We start from the raw sequence: 23,752 nt of genomic DNA, 5'->3' as shown, positions 1-23,752 counted from the left end.
TAGTCAAAATAATCATTAGCTTTGAGAAAGTATCGCTCTAGCCAAGAACTTAGCAGTTGTGTAAAGAACTTACATTATTAATATACTTTAACCTATTATACTAGGAAGGGGAACCTTGGAGTAGCGGTAAAGTTGTCTACATGTGACCTATAGGTCACGGATTCGAGCCGTGGAATCAGCCGTTGATGCTTGATCAGGGTAGACTGCCTACATCACACCTCTTGGGGTGCGACCTTTCGCCGGACTCTGTATGAAAGCGGAATATTTCATGCACCGAGCTGCCCTTTACCTATTATACTAGATTAACTTTACTTTTCAAATGACTTGTTATTAGAGGTAAGTTAATTTGGTTTTGTAAAAGAATTATGTACTAGCAGGCAAGTTAGTATACTAGATATACTTTACTTTAACCTAGTATACTAGATTATTTTCTTTACTTTTCAAATGACTTGTTATTACAGGTAAGTTAATTTGGTTTTGTGAAAAAATTATGTACAAAACTTAGACTCTAGACAGATATTTATACGTGGGATAAGTGGTTGGAAAATTTTAAAAAGATAAAGAAATTAGAAAATCCTTTTGATCAAGAAGCTAAAAAACACTTTAAAAGGGACAAATGGCAATATTGAGCAGAAAACAAATATAGATGACGAAACCACTAAAATGAAACGTTTTCTGTTAGTTTTGTCTACATTCACACCATGATTTTGTTAGGGATACAGTAGATATGTCCTACATCCAATATCATATTTGATGATTTAAACATATTTTTGTGAACGTTATTTGATATAAAAATATATGTCATTTGATATTCTTTTATCATAGTTATTTTTAATTATTTGATTAACTTGATAAGGTCCTTGATTAAATTTTGAGACTTGTCATCGTGATGGAGATCATGATAATGAGAGTAAAGTTTCTTATAATTTAATCTAAATTTGTTCTTGATCTTAGGATTATTAATTTGGACATTAGTAATTCGGTTAGATCAATATTTATGTGATCGTCTTTATGGGATAAAGATTAGTTGATCTCATTAACTAAATCACATAGATAGATGATGCATATAGAGATATGATCATTGAACCGACTCATTGGATAATTCCTAATGGTTAGAATTACCATAAACTGTCAATAGGATATTTTCTTGAAGAATGTGATGTAAAAATTTCCTTTGACCTGAGATCGTCATAGTAATTGACAAGTTATTTATTGTGCTTTGATACTAGACACCTATGGCCCTAGGGCGATAGTTGAAAGGATATTGGGTATGATTAACGAATTAATGATTGATCAAGATGGAATCTGTCAACTCTTGGTAATGAGTTTAAGCTCCATGTTGTCATGAATTATAAACGACCAAACTAAGACCTTGGCCAAGGCAATTGAATGAAAGAAGAAATGAGTTTCTTAGGTCATTCAATGGTCGATTATATTTGACATGAACACATAGTTGGTCACCTATTTGGATTTGATAGTCGAACCATATCCTAGGGTAACCCAGAGCTATAAGGACAGAAGGAATTACTACATTATTCTTCTACTGGTTCTTGAGAGTAAATTGTATATTTCATGCTATCCGGTCGTTAAGGAGTGTTGCTAGACGTCACCCTTGATTAGTATATTGATGTGGTCAATTTACTATCAGTTTAGTATTGAACCTATGGGGTCGCACACTAACGAGTGTTCTGATCTTTGCTAGAGGATTAATTATTTTATTATTTGGTAATTAAATTAAGGAGTTTAATTAGTCAAATACATTTAGTTATTAGTTCAAATGAAATATTATTATATTCTTTGCTAGCACAGAGGATATAATTAATATTGTGAACAAATTGAAGTTTTCTATTTGGAATAGAAAACAAATTGAAGTTTTCTATTTGGAATAGAAAATTAAATTATATCTCATGGTTAATATATATATATATATATATTTGATATATTTAATTAATATTTATTTATATAAAAGTGTGTGTATATATATATATATATATATATATATATATATATATATATATATAATATTAATATAAAAGGTTTATGAGTTAGAATCCAATTGTGAATTGGATAACTTTACATGTAAAGTCCTAAAAAGGACGTTCGGCAAATTCAAACCCATTTGGAATGGGATTAATATTTTCCTTATATAGAATCCAACTTTGAGTTGGAGGAATTACGTGAAGGACTCGGCAGTCACGTTTTCATTAGTTACGTGATTTTCTAATTTTTCATAAAATTCCATGAAGTTTATTTTTGGAATAAACTTTACCCCAAATAAATCATTACCTCAACCAAATATGAAAAGAGTTTATAGGTGATGCTATATAAAGGGTGATGGAACAAAATTTGCCATCCTTAATTCTTGAGAAGAAAAATACTTTGTGAAAGTGAGAGTGTCATACCAAGCCAAGAGAGAAAATACAATTACAAGAAAAGTGATTCTTGTTCTTCTAATTTGAGTTGAAATTTTTGAGAAAAATTTCAGCACTAGTTTTTTCGTTCAATTTGTTCGCGGGTTTCATTGATCAAAGAGTTGATAGCAAAGGATTGGTCTCGGTGTGGATACGCATATAGTCTTCGCACTATCAAAGAAATTTTAAAAGGAGACTCATTTCACCAGGTACGTCTTAGGTCCGATCTTTGACATATAAATAAATTTTAAACACGAAAAAATCTACCGAGAATTGTTATTGTCTTTCGCTGCGTGTTACGGACACCTATACGCCATCCTTCAGATTTGTTGTCGGGCTTTTAGAAATTTGTAGTTTTAGTAACTGAAATTGTCAAGGCTTCTCATCTCAGTTGTGAGTTGATGTCTTTTTGTGCCTCCCCTTATTGTAATTTGTAACATCTAGCTAGAATCTAATTTGGTGGTTACATTTGACTGTCTTTTTGTTTATTAATATAATTGGACGAATTTCAACTGTACATATTGACCAATTAATTACACAAAATTGATTAAATGGTACAGTATTAATTAATTAGCTGAAAATTAGTTTCAAGGATTTCTAATGGAAGGTCGTGGATTAGGGTAAAAGGTTACGTAGTCGAGTGGTTTCCTTGTTCATACTAATAGTATTAGTACATACTCTCGTATTTTTTAGTCTTAGGTTTCTACTATTGCATGTTGTTTCTTTCATTTTGGTTATCTTACTATCTTGATGTTATTAATGCTTCTTTTCTATGGCTCCACACTGTTGTTTCTGGACTGTTGTGCTTATGTTTTATTGAGTCGAGGGTCACTGCAAACAGCTTCTCTATCTCCACGAGATAAGGTAAGATTTGCGTACACACTACCCTATCCAGATCTCACTATGTGGGTTTATATTGGGTATGTTGTTGTTGTCGTCGTCGTTTAATTTCTGATTGGAGGACCTAACCGTCAAGTGTCATTTTTTAGTTACCTTCTTAAGATTGCACTTTTCGAAGAGTTTTATAGCCCGTTTGGCCAAGCTGCAAAAGTCAGCTTATTTTGAGAAGTGCTTGTTTTCAAAAGTGCTTTTCTCAAAAGTATTTTTGGTGAGAAGCAGTTTGTGTTTGACTAATTAGTTTGAAAAGCACTTCTGAGCAGCAATTAGTGTTTGGCCAAGCTTTAAAAAACTGCTTCTAAGTGTATTTTTCTCAAAAGTGCTTCTCAAAAAAGTGCTTTTGGAGAGAAGCTACTTTTTTCTGCTTCTCCAAAACTGCTTCTGCTTCTCCTCAAAAGCACTTTTTTTTCCTTCCAGAAGCTTAGCAAAAAAATAACACTTTTGGCCAAAAATAAGCTTGACCAAACACGCTATTAGTCTACTTTCATCTAATGCAATTTTATTAATTCTTGACTTTGTTGTTAAGTGAATGTTCGTGCTTGAGTTCGTGGTTCAATTTTCTAGAATATGACTTTCAAATTAATGCTTGAATTTGTTGTTAAAGCTTTAAAGAGAGATGCAAAACCAATGTAACAAATGTGACCTAAAAATGCTTCACGTTATCTCAAATTTTAATCATATATCGTAGAAACTACATATACTTATAACTTATAAGCGTACAATATCCTGACATAATGCTCATTATTTTCTTTTATAGAAATGATTTTTCAAACCCGAATAAAAAGAGAAGGATTGTGGTAAATTGATCAAAACACTATCTGGTTGGCTAATATCACTATAAATCTTTAATAAATATTTTTCCTGAGAAATATTTTCACTTTCCGACCAAAACATTTGCAAAGCTTTTTAAATTTATATTGTATACATAATATAAATGTGCTAAACAAATATTTGCATGTGAAAATTAATCTAGGATGCTACAAAAAGTTGGAAAGTGAAATAAGTGCGATTTGGTCAAAGCAAATACTTAAAAAAGGACCGTGAAAGAATGTTAAGTCCAAATAGATCGTGGAAACTCTGATATATTATAGCGTTGAATAGTCTGCATTTCTATATTTAATTACATGTTCAAACTAAACGGCTAATACGATTTAAATATATTAAGAGTATGAAAAAGAAAAAGAAGACACAGAAACAAGAATGAGGGAAATGAACCAAACCCAACTACCCTCCATTAGTACAATTTTTAATTCTTATTAATTGCTTATGTGTCGACTTTTCGAGGCATATTCAAGTTCAAGAAAATAAAAGTTATGGTAATTAACTTAAAGACCAATACAAAAAGATATGGAGTATTCATATTGCTGTATAAACTATCTGACTTAATTTGGAATTTAAGCATGGTAGACTGGTCTATTGGCAGCCTAAACTTCATGTTGTTTGATTAACATACTAGTTAAATTATAATGTAGGAATTGTATGCGATGATTAAAATGAAGTAAATGCTATGAGGTAATTAATTATGAGAAAATTATTATACTCAAATTATTTATTCTTCAAATAGTTTAATGTCTGTGTTATTATTACTGTTATTCTTATTGCATATTATAGCTTATCGCATAACTTATTCGTATAAAATAATATTATACAACTTAATGTTGTTCTTATTAGAAGAATTAACCTAAATAGTTGCTCAAACAATCGTTTAAATAACTAATAATAATTGATGGATGTATAATATATACGTAGTGTAGCATAATATATGTATGATTGCGTGTAATCCGTATATTAAGTATATATATCGATTAAAAATAAGTAAATAGTGAATCTAACCAAGAGCCAGTTTATTTCTTTTTTCTTGTGTACATATTTTCGATTGGTAAAAAGAAATTATTTACCAGAAAAATATTAATCTAACCAACTATTTGTGTAAAGATTAATACCGTCTATTAACACTACATTAGTTATTAATTTTTTTTATGAGACCGTTTATTGTATTATCTTATGTGAGATTTTAGCATGTTAATGGTATGTTTAATTTTTTTTATCAACAATAATAACAACAACCCAGTAAAATCTCACAAAGTGGTAGAGTATACGTACACCTTACCCCTATCCCGAAGGAATAGAGAGGCTATTTCCGGGAGACCCTCGGCTCAAAAGGCGAACAGAGATAATAGATACTTACCAGCAGCAACAACTAGAGAGATAATATATTATCAACATTGTAAGAGATGAGAAATAGGTGGAAAGACAATAAGAGCCCCGTTTGGAATAGCTGATTGTGAATAGCTGATAAGCTTGAAGTGCTGAAAAGCATTTAAGTACTGAAGTTGATTTTTTAGATAAACATTTATGTGTTTGGATAAACGTGCTGAAACTAATAATAAGCAGTTTATATGTTTAGTAGAAAAGTGTTGATAAGTTATTCTTTTATTAAACAGACTAAAATATCCTTAAAAACTTTACAAAAGATTATAAATTAAAAAGTTTCTTTGTAAAGAAAAAGATGAACAACGAATATGGAATGAAAAGAAAGTTAGAAAATTTATTTTGGGAAAAATATTTTGTGAATTAAAAAATATTATTTAGGATAAACTAGTAAAAGACTTGGTCAAACTAAAAATGCTTGTAAGCTAAAACGTCATAAATTGGGGATGACCAACTTATGACTTATGGCTGATTTTAACGTATAAGCGTTTGACTTATAAGTATTTTGGGTATTTACCAAACGCCGTAAATAAGTCAAAATGTACTTATTGCTCTAACAAAAACCGTTACTAGTAACACAATACTAATAACCAATTAAATTTTTTATACAATGTGTATTATCTTATTCCAAAATTTATGTTAGGATTAATTATTCCACTATTATCAATCAAATACAACTCCTATACTATCTTTTTGTGGGATCTTAGACAGTAGCGCTCATTCGGTCATTCCATAATCCACCCATTCCTATGCTCCATTTTGCGCTGTCCCTTTGTTGAATCTTGGCTTCTTCACTGTTCAAAAGCAAAGAGCGATCACAACAAGAAAATCTTCTTTTGCTTCATGTGAGTTAAACAGTGTTCCTTTTTTCCTTCTTGCTGTTTTAAAGTTTTCTTGAAATATCTGGTTCCGCTTCATGTAACATAAAATTTGTTCCTTTTTTTTTTCTTTTCTGATTTTTTAAAGGTTTTGTGGAAATTTTAAACATATGGGTCTGCTTCATCTGCATTAAAGATCTTATTTTTTTTGGTCTGTCTGCTGTTTTTAAGGTTTCAGCTGCTTATTATCTAGTTGGACACTGTTAATGAAGTTCCCTTTATCAAGCTCAATTCCAGGGTTTTGTGTAATTTGTTGCTGTTGTGTCTGTTTTTTGCCAGAAATTATCTCCCACTCTTGACATTTTCTTCTTCTTTTTAATTAGAGCTGAATTTTTCTGCTATACTATCTGTGTTTCCTGATCTATGTATCATGAAATGTCTAGAAATGCATACATTTCTGTCAATAAGTTTCATGTATTCCCATGGATTGCTTCAGAATTTAGTCGAATCCTGTCATATAGTTTTATAAGGAAAAGTTCCACCTTTAAAACATTATAACAGAAATAACCCCCCCCCCCCCCCCAAAGTCAAGTGCTTGTTTCTTTCCCACAGAGGCCGAGCCAGGACTTGAAGTTGACGGGGTTCTGAATTTGCCATAGAACCCGTAGCTCATCTCATCTTTGTTACTGGGTCCACAATTAAATATTTATACATTTAATGAATTTCCTATCTTGCCAGTAGTAGTAGTGCTAGTCAGGTACTTTCCAATGCCTAGTCCCTTGTTTCTATACGGTGTGTCAGTATTAGCAGTAGGATTGACACTATTCTTGTAGTTTCATATCCCTAGATCTCTGTCATTACTTGTTATATTATTTGCTTCCACTGTCTTATTACTTTGTTGTTGCTATTGTTTCTCTATTGCTCCATTTTTAATGTTCTTGAGCCGAGGGTCTTTCGGAAACAACCTCTCTACCTTCATAGGTAGGGGTAAGATCTGCGTACACACTAGTGCACTACCCTCCCCAGACCCCACGTGTGGGATTCCACTAGGTGGTTGTTGTTGTTGTTAATGAATTTCCTAATACAAATACAATGTCTAAGCAAAAGTAATTAGGTTCGGCCGAACACGCACCTAATAGACTCGCTCCACTCCTGCTTTCTGATATCCTCTAATATGTTCAGGATTCTATTTTATAATAAGGTTAAGTTGCCTTGTAAAATGCAGCTCTGAGTTTATGACATTGCAGTAGTGGATTATGGGAGACAAATTAGGACAGATAAAAGTGACCGTTGTACAAGGAAAACGTTTGGTGATTCGGGATTTCAGGACCAGTGATCCTTATGTCATTCTCAAGCTGGGTAATCAGGTCGTTCTATGTTTTCCCCCTCTGCTTCTTCCTTATGATATTATCTGTCTCATAGTACTCAGATGTTATTTATTCTTGGACGTTCAGAGATTTTACTAGTTTTATTTCAATTGCATACTATGAATCCTAGTTAGTGAGTAGCGATAATGAATTGTGATTGTTAGACCAAGTTTAATATTTTATGATGTGATGGAAGTCGCAGATAAATTGATTTCTTCTCGCTAGATTGTTTGCCTGTCTCACGGATAGAGCTGGAAATAGGGTGTCTCTCTTTCATTTATGGAATTGTTGTTGTCACTTCCTCAACCTGCAAGACAATAATTTTCTTGTACTTATAGAGTTCTCTTCATTTACAAAATAGTATTTCAAATTAATCGTACAATTGCTTCGCAAAGATTGAAAATAATATCTTTTATGTTGTATGTCACCTCAGATGCTCGTTACGATATATGATGTTACCCTTTCAGTTTACATGAGAGTTTTGTAATTGCTATGTTGAGCTGACATCTGATAGTGCATTTTATTGTTTTACCAGACTGCCAAAACCAAAGTCATAAATTGCTGCCTTAATCCTGTTTGGAATGAAGAATTTTTTTTCTCTATCTCCGAACCAGCTGAGGTTCTCGAATTGGTATATGCTTCTACCTACACTTTTATATTGTTAGCAGTTGTATTGTCATCTCTCGCAGTCCACGTCTGATCCCATTTTATAGACTTGAATTCAGGCAGATGACGTGCTTGCCTCTTGCAAAAGTTTTGCATATTTCCTTTCTTTATTTTGGACTATTATTGGTGTAGGTCTCCGGGCTGCCCTTTTGAAAGGGGAGCCTTGGCGTAACTGATAAAGTTCCTGCCATGTGACCTCCACCATGAGGTCACGTGTTCGAGCCGTGGAAACAGCCTCTTGCAGAAATGTAGGGTAGGCTGCGTACAACAGACCCTTGTGGTCCGGCCCTTCTCCGAACCCCGCGCATCGTGGGAGCTCAGTGCACCGGGCTGCCCTAGTGTAGGTCTGTTTAATAGTTGGGCTGCATGTTCTGAAATGTTTGAAGTTTAAGATTGAAAAGGATATAGCAGTTACCCATAGGGCCATCCTATGAAATTTATGATGCGGCTGAACTTCAGTCATTTCACTCTACTGCTTCAATTAGTGTATATGTTCTTCAACAATTTTTCGCCTAATTGGTTGAGATAAAGCAAAAGAAGTTAAGATAGTTCTTTAATATGCTGGAACATATTTTCAAGGATTTCTAAGGCCTTGTTCTTCAGTGTGTATATTATTTATTACATGAAAATGAAATCATGTCCGCATCCTGAACTGCTATCTAAAAAAATTTCTGTAAAATTCGTTCCAAGTCATTGAAATGCAATCTGTGACAGGAAGTATTTGACAAAGACCGTTTCAAGGCAGATGACAAGATGGGAAATGCTCAACTTAGCCTTCAACCTTTGGTTGCAGCTGCTAGATTAAGAAAGATTCTCGTTGTTGCTTCCGAGGGGACAACATTAAGGAAGGTTATCCCGGAGAAAGACAATTGTCTAGCAGTTGATAGCAGCATTAGTTGGGTAAATGGTGAAGTTGTGCAACATGTTTGGTTAAGGCTTTGTGAGGTGAAGTCTGGCGAGATAGAGTTGAAGATCAAATTGATCGATTTTTCGTGTTCTGCTCCCTCCAAGTAGAATGGTTCTTAATGACATCGATACATTTCTTGTTTGATCAGCGTTAGCGTACAGTGACATGTCAAGTAGAAGAAGCGCCTACATTTAGCATCTTTCAGTTGGAACTCAAGGGATTATTTGTTGTTTTTAATCAAGTATGTGCAGATCTAATCTTATTCTGTGGAAAGGAAGGGGAGAAACAGGTCCTTTTTAAGCAGCAATTAGCACTGAATTTGTTCACTTCTCATAACCAAAGAACATGAAAAGGCTATTCTCTTTACTAGATTTGTCTGGGAATATGTGGTGTTGTATCTTATGTTGCAAGTTAATAATGGTGATTTAGGCAACAATATATGGTATTGGATTCAAACTACTGTCAAGTTAGACATTCTCTATTCCTTCTTAACTACTTCATCCGTTTCAATTCAGATGATGTAGTTTGATTTGACACAATGTTTAAGAAAAAAAAGAACATTTTTGAAACATTTTTGAATGTTTAAGGGGCAAAAACTTTGTGGGGCTATGATATTTTTGTGGCTATAAAAGCTTCTTATTAAGGGTAAAGTGAGTAAAATGAAAAGTTTAAAGTTAAATTGTTTAATATATAAAATGTGTTATTCGTTTTGGAATAAACTAATAACGAAAGTGTGTCATTTAGATTGAAATAAAGGGAGTATTTGAGTTTAAAAAATCTTGTAAAAAGAAAAAGAAAAATGCAAAAAAAATCTTGTCGCTAAACAATAAGGCCGTAATCCGAATCCCAAAGAATTAACCTAAATAGAAAACCCACTTAATTACTTAAATTAAAATAGCCAATGAATATATAATATATGTATAGTTATATATAATTATTATATAATCTATGTATATCGGCTAAAAAGTAAACAGTGACACTGGTTGGCTATTTGCGTAAACATCAGTCACTTGGACAGGATGGATGGACACTAAGGCCCATTCTGCTTTGATTGGATCGATTCCGGGTCGAATTTGCCGCCACATTCCACTAGGCCCCAAATCATTACCAATTTCATTTCCGCTCTCTTTCTCCGCCAATGGCGACGGTGACGAAACTGAACCTGAAGGCCGAGGCCGTCGAGTCCGGCGACCGCCACGGCCGTGACTCTGAGAATGAGGCGGAACAGAATGTAGCTGTGGCAGCAACAAGCGATTCAAAAACAAAGAGAGTAGTTGTGGAATTAGGAAATGGAAGCCAAGTAATCTACATGCCTAAGTTTTTAGGATACGACCAATCATGGGATTATTTAGAGTATTTAAACAAAAATATACCCTGGAAACGTCCCACTATTCGCGTCTTCGGTCGATCCTGTGTTCAGGTTCTCCATTTCTGCAATCTCTCTTTCAATTTATCTAGCTCCATCAGTACTAAAAACTTTTTGTTTATTTCAAGGGGATCTAAAAGTGTATATATATACAAAAAAAGTTTGTTTTTTACCCTATTGTACAGTTTAATTTTTGAATTGATAGCAGAACAAACTAATTTGAAATGCACGAATTACCATTAACAACATGATCTCAAATGGATATTTAGATTTTCAAGAATTTTATTGTTTCTGGTTCAGTTTTTGTCTCGTCGTTTTAGGATGGTGGTAGTAGCAAAACCTCAGTAAGTTATGTCCATCAAGATAGAATGATGCTTTTCCTGTAACAATCTTAGAATGGCTGCAAAGAGAAGAAACCGATGATCTTAAACTTTAAATGCTAAAGCTGGATGCTTCTTTTCTCTTGTACTAAATCAGTTCAGTTCTGACTTGTATTTGAAAATGAGCAAAAAGGATGGTCGAATTTTGCGTTTCGTTAGGTAGGACTTTAAGGATCATGGCCAAATGTTTTGTCCTTGTTCGCATGATATGCTTGAACAATAACGTCACATGATTCGTAATTTTATTTGTTGGTGCCCATGATTGACCATTCAAATTAGAAATAATTGTTGCTTTACGCTCTTTTAGTGTGCGATTTCATAGTTTAGTTTGCCTGACCATTCAAATTGTAAATCTTCTGCTGCTTTCTCTCTTTTATTGTGTTATTTCTTGGTTTAGTTTGCCCTTGTACCAATCAAAAGGGCAACCCAGTGCATAAAGCATCCCGCGTTCAAGTAAGGTTCGGGGAAGGGCCGCTCTCTAAGGGGTGTGATGAAGAAATAAAAAAAATGTTTAAATATCTGTGTACCAATCATTCAAATAAAAAATGCTGCTACTTTACTCTCATTACCATGTGTTCTTGTGAGGGAAAATAGATTGACAGAGTTCACAATATTTCAACAGCCTAGAGACAGTTGTTATGTGGCAAGTGAAGGATTACCACAGCTAGTTTATAGTGGATACGAGCCTCATGCATATTCTTGGGATGAATTTCCTCCACTTAAGGACATATTGGATTCTGTAAGCTTCCTCTTCTTCAACTCTCATGTTGTAGCTACTGGTGATCAAACTATTTCTCTTCCTTATACCTTCAACTGCGATGTTGCACTTTAGGTCCATAAAGCTCTTCCAGGAAGTCATTTCAACAGCTTACTATTGAATAGGTATAAGGGAGGCGATGACTATGTGGGTTGGCATGCTGATGATGAGAAACTTTATGGGCCAACTCCAGAAATTGCTTCCTTTTCCTTTGGATGTGAACGTGAATTCTTGTTGAAGAAGAGACCAGATAAAACACCCCAAGGTACATTATTGGTGTAAATATTGATTCTGTAATGTTCTTTTGTTTGTCAAATGATGTGCGAGTCTTCAGTCTAGTAGACCTTTCATTCGGTTAGCTCATTGTAAGTGACAATGTTGATTCCATGGGAATCTCGTTAATCACTTCCTCTTCTGTTTGCTATCTGTTGCACCAGGTAAAACATCCAGTGGTGAACCGCCCAAAAAGCGACTGAAGAAGGTTTGCTCTCCAGATCAACACTCCTTTGTCCTAAAACATGGTTCATTGCTGGTAATGAGAGGCTATACTCAGCGGGATTGGCTTCATTCAGTGCCTAAGCGCGTGAAAGCAGATTCCGTACGGATTAATCTCACCTTCAGGCGTGTTCTTTGAACACTCACTATGTATCAAATGCACTTCTTAATTGTATATAACTGGGGTTTGGATGTCTTATGCAGTGCACTCAGCAACAAAAGGAAGGTGGTTTTGAGTTTGTGTGAGATGAAATTTACTAGTACTAGATCTGTTTTTTCCCCTTCCTTTTCCGCTAGTTCCCTCCCCAGACCCCACGTGTGGGATTTCACTGAGTTTCTACTCCTCCGGGGTAGGGGTAAGGTCTGCGTACACACTACCCTCCCCAGACCCCACTAGTGGGATTACATTGGGTTGTTGTTGTTGTTGTTGTTGTTGTTCCGCTAGTTGTAGAGGGAGAGCATCTATCTTCAGTCTTATGGCACAATGATACGTGCTGTGTGTTCTACACCTTCTGTCTATAGAGGAAATTTTTGGGATTATATACAGAGTTGATCTCACAGATTCTGCAATCATTTAGAGAAAGGTTTATCTTTTCCAGGCTTATGATTGTTACTAGGGGGTGTACATAGGTCGGGTTGGTTCGGATTTTACAATTACCAAACCAAATCAATTGTGTCGGGTTATTAAATCTAAAGACCAAACCAAACCAATAAAACTCGGGTTTTTCGCTCTCGGTTTTTCTCGAGTTTTTGGGTTATTCTTGTTTTTTCGGGAGTTTTTCCAGTAAAATCTTCGTAGAACAAAACATATGAATTGTGCTCAAAGTATTTCTTTTTCTAGTAAGATACAACTATATAAAGTATTTTTCAAGAAAATAATACAAAATATGCGATATGTCATGGCATTATCCTAAAATGTTCAACAATAAAGACAATAAAATTATGTAATATAAATATTGCTAGTTAATAAGCCATAATAAAAATAAACATAATCTAAAAGTACTAAGTCATGCTAAAATAAGTAGACTAACAAGGGGGTATTAATTACATGACTAAACGCTAAAGAAAAAATAAAAATAGGTTATATATTTTTATCTAAATTATTACAAAACAAAAAATAAATATTCAATCCATTCTCATTTGTAGTATTGAATTGAATGTCTTTTGTTATTATTTGTATTGATTTAATTTTGGTTTGGGCTTTTGTTAGCACTATTTAATTTACTAATGTTAATGCCTATAAAACTTATTGGAACATTCAAAAGTTCTAAGTCCAACCTTGAAATAATACCTCAAAAGATAAAATTACGAAATCTTTTAAGAAATATTTATAAATTACATCACAATAAGTATATTTATATATTAAATATATCTAAAACTTCCATATATGTAATGTCGGGTTGGTTTGGTTTCGGTTTGACTTTCTTTAGTTAAAACCAAACTAAACCAATTATGGTCGGGGGTTTTTTCCAACACCAAATCATAGTCGGGTTTTTTTCTCGGTTTGACTCGGATTATCGGGTTGGTGCGATTTGTTGGTTTCCTTTGTACCCCTAATTGTTACTATGTTTTATGTTGCAAGAAAGAAATGTTCCACCTCCAGTTATGTGCCTATATTAGCTGTATTTTTCCCATTAGAAATTAAAATGAATGAGAAAAGGAAAAAGATTTGGAGGATTGGTTCATATTTTAGACAAAATGTCTTTGCTTAAGAGTTGAGTCTGAAAATGTAACACTTTTTTTTCAAGGTTAGTTCTTAGAAGAAAAAAAGTACTTTTGAATATATGTAAAAGCAGGTTTTTGGTAAGCAGATACTTTTAGCCCGCGTCCGAACATAAATGTATATATTTACTATTTTAAGAGCGGTTATACATTATCATTTTTACAAAAGAAATAGTTTCTCTCCAAAATCACTTTTTAGAAGTATATTTTAAAAGTTTGATAAAATGCTAATTGCTGCTCAAAGTGTTGTTCAAATTAACTAGCCAAACACAAATTGTTTCTCACAAAAAGTACTTTTTTAAAGTATTGTTATACAAATAGTGGACCAGATTCAATAGTAATTTTACATAGATTATACATTGACTATACACAATTCTCTCTCTCTATATATATATTTTTACTTCCTATATAAGAAGCACGGTAGAAACAGGTGAAACAGAGACGTCTTCGTCGACATGCCAGCTTCCACCATTATATATTTACCTTTGTTTTTCGGTATTATTACATTAACCGCCATCACACAATTTGGTAAATAAAGGGATCACATATTTACTCAAGACTTTTCCACATATACATAGTACAAATTGTGAGACCTCTATTCGTTGAAAGTTGCATCTGCTAATAAGCACATAATACAAATACTTCAACCAAATTTAAAATTTTCTAAATCAAGTATATTTGGCAGCTCATTTATATCAAGCACAGAAATTGAAAAGGAAATTGTATTTGAATTCAATTAAATATATAAGTTTTATGCAATTAGGACCTAATAGATAACTAATTGCAGATTTTGAATAGTTAATATGTTAAATCGACGGTTAAAATCAACCGTTAAGCTTGAATATATGAAATTGACAAGTTAAAGCGTAGCAGAATAAATTTACTAAATAAAAATATAACAGAATAATTTCACTAAATAAAGAATATTTTTTACATATAAATATATACTAGGTTTAAGTTCAACCAATGTCAATAAGTTCATAATTAATATTTATATTCATCTAAAACTTTAAATATTATAAATTCATGAAATAAAGTAAATATAATACTATAACATTTTGCAATTTAAGTAGTTTGTAATGCTTTCAAATAGTAGTACAATTATTTGGGCGCCAACTCATTCAATATGAAGGAATGTGCATATCTTTTTCTCTAATAAAGTAATATTATGTAAAGAAAAGTTATTGTAAAATTTTAAATTAATTTTGCAACTTTAAAATTAGTTTCTAATTAAACTTTTATAATATTATTCCTAACCTATTAACCCTTATATTTTCATGAGTTTATTTATTTTTAAATACTAACATTTAAGCTAATTACTAATTTAGTTATTAATTTAATTTTGTATTTGCTATTTACCCTAAATTTAATGGACCAAAGCACTAGAATATACATTACGGAAAAAAATGACAATTTAAAACATTTTTAATTTAGTTATTTCTTGAGTTGGAACTTGCAAGTAATATGTTTATTTGCATTACTATCGTTTCAAACTGATTTGACTATCCTGCAAAAATAAGAAATGATGGAAACTTGCGTTAATATTCCGTTGAAAAATATTTCTTACACTCACTTATTATTTATAATTATTTCTAATATCATACGCGAAATTTAAAATATAATAACTTTATCTAAAAATTTAGTTAAAATTATTGAATTGCCAATTGGTATATAGTGTTCAATCTCGAGAAAGTTGACTCATTAAGGATATTCAAGTAGTAGATATTCAATTGCTAAGCAGTTAAATATTTTAAAATTTTTCCTTAATACTTGAGAATATTGATTAAAAATTAAAATTATTTACAAGGTATGTACTACGAAAATACAAGTTAAATAGCTATGCATGGGCCCAACAAGATATGATTGTTCTTTACATTTGTATCGTTACGTTAGTTTTGGTGGCAGAGCATCTAAATCATTTACATGTTGACTTGCTTGAATTTCAAGCCTCTAAAGTAAAAGTTAGAATTCTAGTAGCATTGAGCCAAGACATTATTTATGTCATTATTTAACTACTATGAAAACTTCGAACTGAAATTTATGATTTCTCAGAATTAAGTGATCTCTTGATATATTCATGTACAAATAACTTCAACATACAAGTGACATACTGCTAAGGATGTGGGGAAAAAAAGGGGGTCAAAAATGGCATTAAATAGAAAGGTCAAAAATAAAGCAAAAGACTTTTACCATTTCCCGCGTTCTGGTCAACATAAGTGAAGGCAAAGTTCTCTTTAATTCGTCAATATTTTTGAGCAATTTCTCATTTTCAATATTGCCACTTGTTATTTCAACGTTTAAAGTTGCGATTCACATTCAAACTCCAATTCAGAACAACCAAAGAGTTTGAAATGAAACACCCATTGTTGTATCTTTTATTGCATACACAATTTAAAGTTCTTCCAGAGTTGTTGATAAATAGAGCCATGGTATTTCAAGTTGTTTACACTTAAAACAGCAGCTCAGACGAAAAAGATAGAAGAGGCTATAAGAGTTATTGACATTATTATATCACTAATGAAGAATACAACAAAAATAAAGCAGAAATGATACCAAAATATATAGAAGATAGAAACGTAATTAACAAGAAGAGAGTTAGTAGATGATCAAGAAGCTCTTCCACAAAAGCTGTTGTTGAACTTTCCAAAGCTTTGTTTTTCTTGTTTAAATTATGAACTTCATTATGTAATACCTTTTTGTCTGTGAGCAAAGTGCATATGTCATCATTATTTTTCACAGAAACTTCATTTTGAAAAGGCACGCGTGAAGGCATGAATTCATCTCTGCAAAAGTCAGTGCTAAAGTTTACTAACAGTTGTCTTGAGATATGGAATTTGCTAACAGAAAGATGTTGCCCCATATTAGAGATACAACACTCTTCATTTACATTTCCACATATAAAAGTGTCACATAGTTTAAGAATATCACCTTCTGTTATTGATACTTATAAGTATCTCGTCGCGCCTCCTTCATAGACAACAAATCTTTTCATCTAAATATTTGAGAGAGGTCTCTGAATTAGCTAAAAACAAAAACACGAACTGAGAGGAAATTATAAAGCAGTGAGAATAAAAGCTAATCAGCAGTTTACCACTACTTAAACAGCCCAGAAAAAGTTTTCTGTATGTGTTTCATGTGTTTGTTTTTATCCAAAACAACTGATATAATTGGAAGTGCTAAATTTAGTTTTAAGCTCATATTTAGGGTAGTAAATTAGATGATCATAATATATATATATATATATATATATATATATATATATATATATATATATAAAATTCTGAAAGCAAGTAATTTGATAGCTGAACACAAAAAATGAATTACAAAAAAAAACAGATTATAATGCTACGCAAAGCTTCTATACTCTTAACATAAATACCATAAACTCTCATGAAGACATTGATTTCAAATTGCAGTCTATATGCAGTTCTCATCAACTCCAACTGTCGAGTAGTCAAAATAGTTTCAACTTCCATACACTTCACTATTTGCGATTCAATCTCTCATTGCCTGAATGTCGTCTCAATTTCTTCGATAACCTGAATGAAATTCCAATGGATAAGGTACTTAGTTTATACATTGACATTCACCTAAGACATACAAACACATAGAGACATACACACATATACATGTATATATACATTACACACAAGAAAAACACAGTGAATGAGATAAAACTGCGTGGAAACACCTGATGAAGCATATCCTTGAGCGAAACTGACACAGAAGTGCAGCTGAGTGTTCCATTGCTTCAGTTTTTGTTCCTTCCTTTGTGTTTAAGAGATGACACAGGAGAATCCGTAAGCTATAGGGTTCACGATTTTTGAAGATTCAAAATCTTCATTTACAACTAATGCACAAGAAAGGCCAATTTGCATACACGTACTATCTGTTGGTACTGATCCTGTATATTTAGGAATTTTTCCGGTATAGTATTTGATTTCAAGTATGCGAAAGAGATCAATTGCACTTATTTCAAGAAGACAAAGGAATGATATGCGGAGAATATTATAGAATTTTTTATTTAAGCTAAAAGAGATCAATTGCACCTATTTAGGAAGCTCGTTAATGGAAATTCAGTTTTAGTAATCGATAAATATCAAAGTTGCAAGCGAAGATACACGTATAAGTATAGAATATTCAGCAAAAGTCTACTCTTATAAAGAGCTAACCATATCAGCAAAACTAAAAAATCTGCGAGCTACAACTCTAAAGCAGTATCACTAAGCCCCAGATAACATCTGAAGATATAGTAAAGGAAGAAAAATTCAGTATTAAAACAAGACATTGCCTAAGGAAGCAGAAGAATAGAGTTTCAATAAGGAAGGATCATGTTTTCTGCTCTACTCTTAGTCAATACTTGTTATTCATATTTTCGAAATCTACGCTACTGTAGAGTTAGTTAGTTATTTCATATTTGATACAAATGATTTAGATCATGTAGTTATGCGAATCAGGAATGGGTGTCCCAAGAAATCCTAAATGCCTCTTTCTGATACAAATACTCGAAAATCTTCAAAAGAAGAAGACCTAAGAAGCTAAGTAGACCTTAAGATGATTTGAATAGCAAGTATTAACTGCATATCCTGAGTATGAATAGAGAATGCCCGATGTATCTCTTGTTGTATGTAATAATGAGAGAAGATATTATTTTTAGGGGGTCTATAGTAACAGCAATTGTTAAATCAATCCATTCAACAAGAAAATTACTTACCGGATAGCCAGTGTTGTGCCCAAATTGTGTCATACCTTGGCTTCTGATAGTACAACGGTCAATTTATAAGATAGCAGCTGCCAGAATGATTTCTTCGTATACTACATTGTGTGTTGTATCATCATCATTGCTATCAAATGTTGGTGGTCGGATCAACAATTTCACAGAATTCGAGTTTTTTGGTCGTGATAAAGCAACATAAAGTTGACCGTGGGAAAAAACAAGCTCTCGTAAATAAATTTCAACAAAATCTAATATCTGACCTTGAGCTTTATTTATAGTCATAGCAAAATATAATCTAATAGGGAATTGTGTTCTTTTGAAAGGAATAGGTATTTTTTTATCTTGTGAAGATAACAACGGTATTCTCGGAATAAACACGTGTGTATTTTTTAAATCCCCGCTTGCAATTTTAGCACTTATAATATTCCTTTCAAAATTACAACATACAAGTGGTGTACCATTACATAAGCTTTCGCACAGATTAAATTTCGCAATAATATAACAGGACAATTTTTTTTCAAACTTAATTTATACGGAGGTAAACCAGCATGTTGTAAGCTATGCAAAAAATCTTCATATTGACTTTGATCATTTGTTTCAGCAGTTTCATCAAATGCAACATATGTCCTAGAATCACCCAATAATTGAGTTATGAGCATATCATTTATTTCATCAACAGAGTCATTTTTTGTTGTCAGAATAATACGAGAAGATGTAGAAGACATATTACAAGGAGATGCATAAAAATCTGGATAAGTTACTCTAAATAAAAGATTCAACGATTCTTTTTCACTAATAAAAGGAACAATGAAACAATTAGGGATTTCAATCTTACCTTGTCAATTTGTTTTTCTTTTCTGCTCCCTATTTTCATCAAATATTCACAAAAAGCAGGATCTGTTCTCGCTCGCATATTTACTGATAATCGCAATTGTTCCAGTTGATTCCAAATGTCAAAACATAGCAAGCTTTCTTGTATGAAGTCCTCTTTTTTTCCACTACGAACAACTGGAAGAGTTTTCCTGAAATCATGTAACGACCGAACCGGTCGTTTTGAACTTTTGCACTTTGATCGCCAGTTCCCGGGCATGACTTGCCCTGTGTAATGTATTATGACTGATGTAGATCGTTGGTTTTGGTTTTCAGGAAAAATCGGAATGAATTTGAAGGAACAGTCTCAGTTGAAAGCTTTGAATTTGAAAAGTTGACTAAGAGTTGACTTATTTGTATATGAGCTTGGATCAGAAATTTTATGGTTTGGATAGTTTCGTTGGGTGATTTATGACTTAGGAGCGTGATCGGAATGCATTTTGGAAGTCCGTGGGAGGATTTGGCTTGAATTGGCAAAGTTAATATTTTGGCGAATTCCGGTTGATAGGTGAAATTTTGATCAGATGGTTGGAATGGAATTCCGAGAGTTGTTGTAGCTTCGTTATGTCATTTGTGATGTGTGTGCAAAATTTCAGGTCATTTGGACGTCGTTTGGTCGACTTTTTGATCGAATTTGGATTTCGGAAGTTTTGGAATTCTTAGGCTTGAATCCGAGGGTGATTTGATGTTTTGATGTTGTTTTGAGCGTTCCGAAGGTTGGAACAAGTTTGAATTATTTTATGGGGTATGTTGGCATGTTTGGTCGGGGTCTCATGAGGCTCGAATATGTTTTGGAATAGTTTTTGGAAGATTTTGGCATTTTGATTATAAGCATGTAATGATCCAAAGGTCCATTTTTAGTTCTAGAGATCGAAATTTGATTTTTAGACTTTCGGAATTTTGATAATGAATTATAGGACTGATCTGAAAAGTTTGGTCTAATTTCATCAAGTCGCGATTGGGTTTTTGACACGAAACATGAGTTAATTGTTTAACGAGCGAAATGGGTATTGAACTGAGCAAATGAGCTCCGAATTGAGTTTCGACTGAAGGGCTATGTTCGTATTATTATTTGTGACTCATAGGAACAAGAATCATCAAATTCTGAGTTCGTATAATGGAGTTAGAGCCTTTTTAGTGAAAAGAAAAGCTGCTGTAATTTTCTGGGCAGTTTCTGCATTTTTCGCACGTGTGAACAGTAACCGCACCTGCGTGAACAGTATCCGTGTACAGTAAACATGAACAATATCCGTGTACATTACCCGTATATAGTACATATGAATAGTATCCCGTATACATTACCCATGAATAGTACTATGCACAGTACCCATGAATAGTAAAATGTATGAACAGTAGCCACGGAAATTCTGGACAGAATGTTGAGTTCTAAAAATGGGACGAAGTCCCATTTTCCATTTTTACCAAATTCTCGGGTAGAGGCGATTTTTGGGAGATTTTTAGAGAAAAAAATGGGGTAAGTGTTCTTAATTTAATTTTGGTTGGATTACCCGAATCTATTACTAGTTTTGGCATTTAATTGATGATTTTAATTGGGAAAATCTTGAAAACCCTCTTGGTTTAATTTGAAGATTTGTGGGTTGAGTTGATGTCAGATTTTAGTAAATTGGTATGATTGGACTCGTGGTTGGATGAGGTTTCATATTCCGTAATTTTTGTCGGGTTCCAAGATGTGGGCCCCACGGGCGAATTTTGAGTGCAATTTCGGATTTTTAATGGAAAATATAGAATTTCATATGGAATTAATTCCTATAATCTTTATTAACTGAACCGAATTATTGTGGCTAGATTCGAGGCATTCGGAGGTCGATTTGAGAGACAAAGGCATCGCGAGCTAGAGGATTAGCCGGTTCGAGGTGAGTAATGATTGTAAATGATGTCCTGAGGGTTTGAAACCCTAGATTTGCACATCGTAGTGCTATATTGAGGTGAGACATGCGCTGAATGATGAGCGCAGAGTCTTTTACTACCGGGGATTGTGACTTGGTCCATCCCGATTGATGATTTTACCACATCTTTGATTGAAACTTATTTGTTATCATTATGATTTGGGCTGATTGTCATACTTGGGTTTCGTGCCAATTATTTGAATCATTTGAGAACTTTTATCACTATTTTCTCACTGTTTTGACTTATATTTAAACTCAGTCCTGTTGATAATTATTGTTTTACAAACTCAGCCGCTTTTATGCAGATTTGAAAACTCAAATGATATTTTTAAATGATATTTTGGGCTGAGAACTACTGTTTTACAAATGCCCGAGGGGCTTATGATGATTTCCGGACTGAGTGAGGTCGAGGGCCATATGTGAGGATATGCTAAGTGATATGAGGTCGAGGGCCTGAGATACAATTTATGTCACGAGGTGGCTTGAGTGATGTGAGGCCGAGGGCCTGAGATACTTTATATGCCACGCGGTGGCTTGAGTGATGTGAGGATATGCTGAGTGATGATTCCACGAGGTGGCTTGATATAGCGCTTGGGCCGTAAGGGGCCCCTCCGGAGTCTGCACACCTACAATGAGCGCGAGTACCCATTGTTCTGAGTGATTGATACTATGCCCGAGGGGTTGATACTATTCTGAGAGTGAGCCCGAGGGGCTGTTATTGTTCTGATATTGAGCCCGAGGGGCTGTCACTGTTCTGATATTGAGTCCGAGGGGCTGGTTCTGTTGATATTATGCCCGAGGGGCGGTTTGTTGTACATGTTTTGCCCGAGGGGCTTTTACATTTCTATCATTTTTGTTACTCACTTGTAAACTACTTGCTTTACTTATTGGAAAAAAGGATTTTCACTTGATTTCTCACTGCTTTACTGTTTAAAGTGATTTTACTGCTTCAATATGGAACGTCTTGTGTTTTTGCGTAATTTATTCCCGTTAGTCTTTATTTATTATTATTACTCACTGAGTCGGAGTGCTCACATTACTCCCTGCACCTTGTGTACAGATTCAGGTATGTTTTGGATGATCGGAGGCAAAGTCATAAGAGTTTAGCAAGGTAGTTGCCGATGTTCGTAGCACTGCTTTTCTCTCTCCTCATTTCATTAGTCTATATTTGTACACTCCAGGCTTTCAGTTGTATTTATACCCTAGTAGATGCTTGTGACTTGTGACACCCTGGTTAGGGCTGTGTCGGGCTGGATTTCTGCATTTTTATTCATATTTTCCGCTATTTGGTACTATTAAACCATGTTTATACTATATTTGTGTTAAATTACTGTTTTAAAGGACGAGTTGGGTTAGATTGACTGGCCTTGTCTTCACGAGAGGCGCCATCACGACCAGGGTCGAGATTTGGGACGTGACAAATCACCACCAAAAACAACAACTTTCCCACCAAATAGTATCTTCGTATCCATTAGATCTTTCAATAGTAAATCAAAAGCCTCTATCAATTCTTTTTTGGTCATTGATACTTCATCCCATACGATTAATTTGGCATCTTGTATTAATAATGCAAGCGAACTTTGTTTACTAATATTATATGAGAATTGTCCATCAATATCAATAGGAATTTTAAAACGGGAGTGAGCAGTTCGTCTTCCGGGAAGAATTGAAGCTGCAACACCAGGGTAGCTGTTGCTAAATCTACAAATCCTTTTGATCGTATAGCAGCAAGTAATGCACGATACAAAAAAGTTTTTCCTATTCCTCCAGGACCATCTATAAAAAAAGCTTCAGGTTTATTTTTAAATATTCTATCAAGAATTATATTATATGCTTCTCGTTGTTCATTGTTCAATTTTGCTTCCAATAACAAATCTTCTTCTCTAACAATTATATTTCTTTCAAAATGAGAATCTTGAGCCTTTTTAGCAGCTGATGAAGCTGAAATTCTTTCCGGTACAAGTGTAAATTCATTTATGCCATGAATCATTGAATGCAAAATATCATTAATATGGTTTAAATCATATGACGAATCTGTTTCTTGTTCAAATTTGGCATAATCTTAAAGTCTTCAGACATAGAATCTTCAAATTTGTCCCAAAGTTCTTTCGGATTAGCAGGATCACAATAGATCAACAACGTAGAAAATAAACATCTTAAACTATAAGGCATCTGATATCTTACAGTTTCTAACATACAGTCAACCAAGTTATTATCGCATTGTAATAATCCTTTTTTTTCTACGGCTTCTCTAAATGTAC

The 23,752-nt window shown here is 33.5% G+C and overlaps 2 protein-coding genes across 3 annotated transcripts; both read left to right on the top strand.

The window, feature by feature from the left end:
* Positions 1-6,224: 6,224 nt before the first annotated feature.
* On the top strand, positions 6,225-9,736 carry LOC104235606 (protein C2-DOMAIN ABA-RELATED 11-like). Of its 2 annotated transcripts, none has more exons than XM_009789409.2 (4): positions 6,225-6,364; positions 7,563-7,704; positions 8,240-8,335; positions 9,085-9,736. In XM_009789409.2, the coding sequence occupies exons 2-4, from the start codon at positions 7,594-7,596 to the stop codon at positions 9,382-9,384; spliced, it is 507 nt and encodes a 168-aa protein (XP_009787711.1). In that variant the 5' UTR covers positions 6,225-6,364; positions 7,563-7,593; the 3' UTR covers positions 9,385-9,736. The 2 variants fall into 2 exon arrangements, with proteins under 2 accessions (XP_009787711.1, XP_009787712.1); XM_009789410.2 differs by having other exon boundaries at positions 6,274-6,364; positions 7,585-7,704.
* A 638-nt stretch (positions 9,737-10,374) lies between these two features.
* Positions 10,375-12,815, top strand: LOC104235607 (DNA oxidative demethylase ALKBH2). The gene is made up of 4 exons (XM_070171741.1): positions 10,375-10,697; positions 11,646-11,762; positions 11,856-12,045; positions 12,218-12,815. The coding sequence occupies exons 1-4, from the start codon at positions 10,416-10,418 to the stop codon at positions 12,412-12,414; spliced, it is 786 nt and encodes a 261-aa protein (XP_070027842.1). The 5' UTR covers positions 10,375-10,415; the 3' UTR covers positions 12,415-12,815.
* The last annotated feature ends 10,937 nt before the right edge of the window (positions 12,816-23,752 follow it).

This window comes from Nicotiana sylvestris, chromosome 4, assembly GCF_000393655.2.
Source record: "Nicotiana sylvestris chromosome 4, ASM39365v2, whole genome shotgun sequence".
NCBI lineage: Eukaryota > Viridiplantae > Streptophyta > Magnoliopsida > Solanales > Solanaceae > Nicotiana > Nicotiana sylvestris.
The sequence above is the reverse complement of the archived record's forward strand: the minus strand, read 5'-3'. Positions and strand labels throughout refer to the sequence as shown.

What these genes read in the sequence shown, in the direction of transcription:
- LOC104235606 (XM_009789409.2), top strand. Translation starts at nt 7,594, where the DNA reads ATGGGAGACAAATTAGGACAGATAAAAGTGACCGTTGTACAAGGAAAA. An exon ending in TTCTCAAGCTGGGTAATCAG is followed by an intron (nt 7,705 to 8,239) that starts GTCGTTCTATGT and finishes TTGTTTTACCAG; the next exon opens with ACTGCCAAAACCAAAGTCAT. An exon ending in CAGCTGAGGTTCTCGAATTG is followed by an intron (nt 8,336 to 9,084) that starts GTATATGCTTCT and finishes AATCTGTGACAG; the next exon opens with GAAGTATTTGACAAAGACCG.
- LOC104235607 (XM_070171741.1), top strand. Translation starts at nt 10,416, where the DNA reads ATGGCGACGGTGACGAAACTGAACCTGAAGGCCGAGGCCGTCGAGTCC. An exon ending in TCGGTCGATCCTGTGTTCAG is followed by an intron (nt 10,698 to 11,645) that starts GTTCTCCATTTC and finishes ATATTTCAACAG; the next exon opens with CCTAGAGACAGTTGTTATGT. An exon ending in TTAAGGACATATTGGATTCT is followed by an intron (nt 11,763 to 11,855) that starts GTAAGCTTCCTC and finishes GTTGCACTTTAG; the next exon opens with GTCCATAAAGCTCTTCCAGG.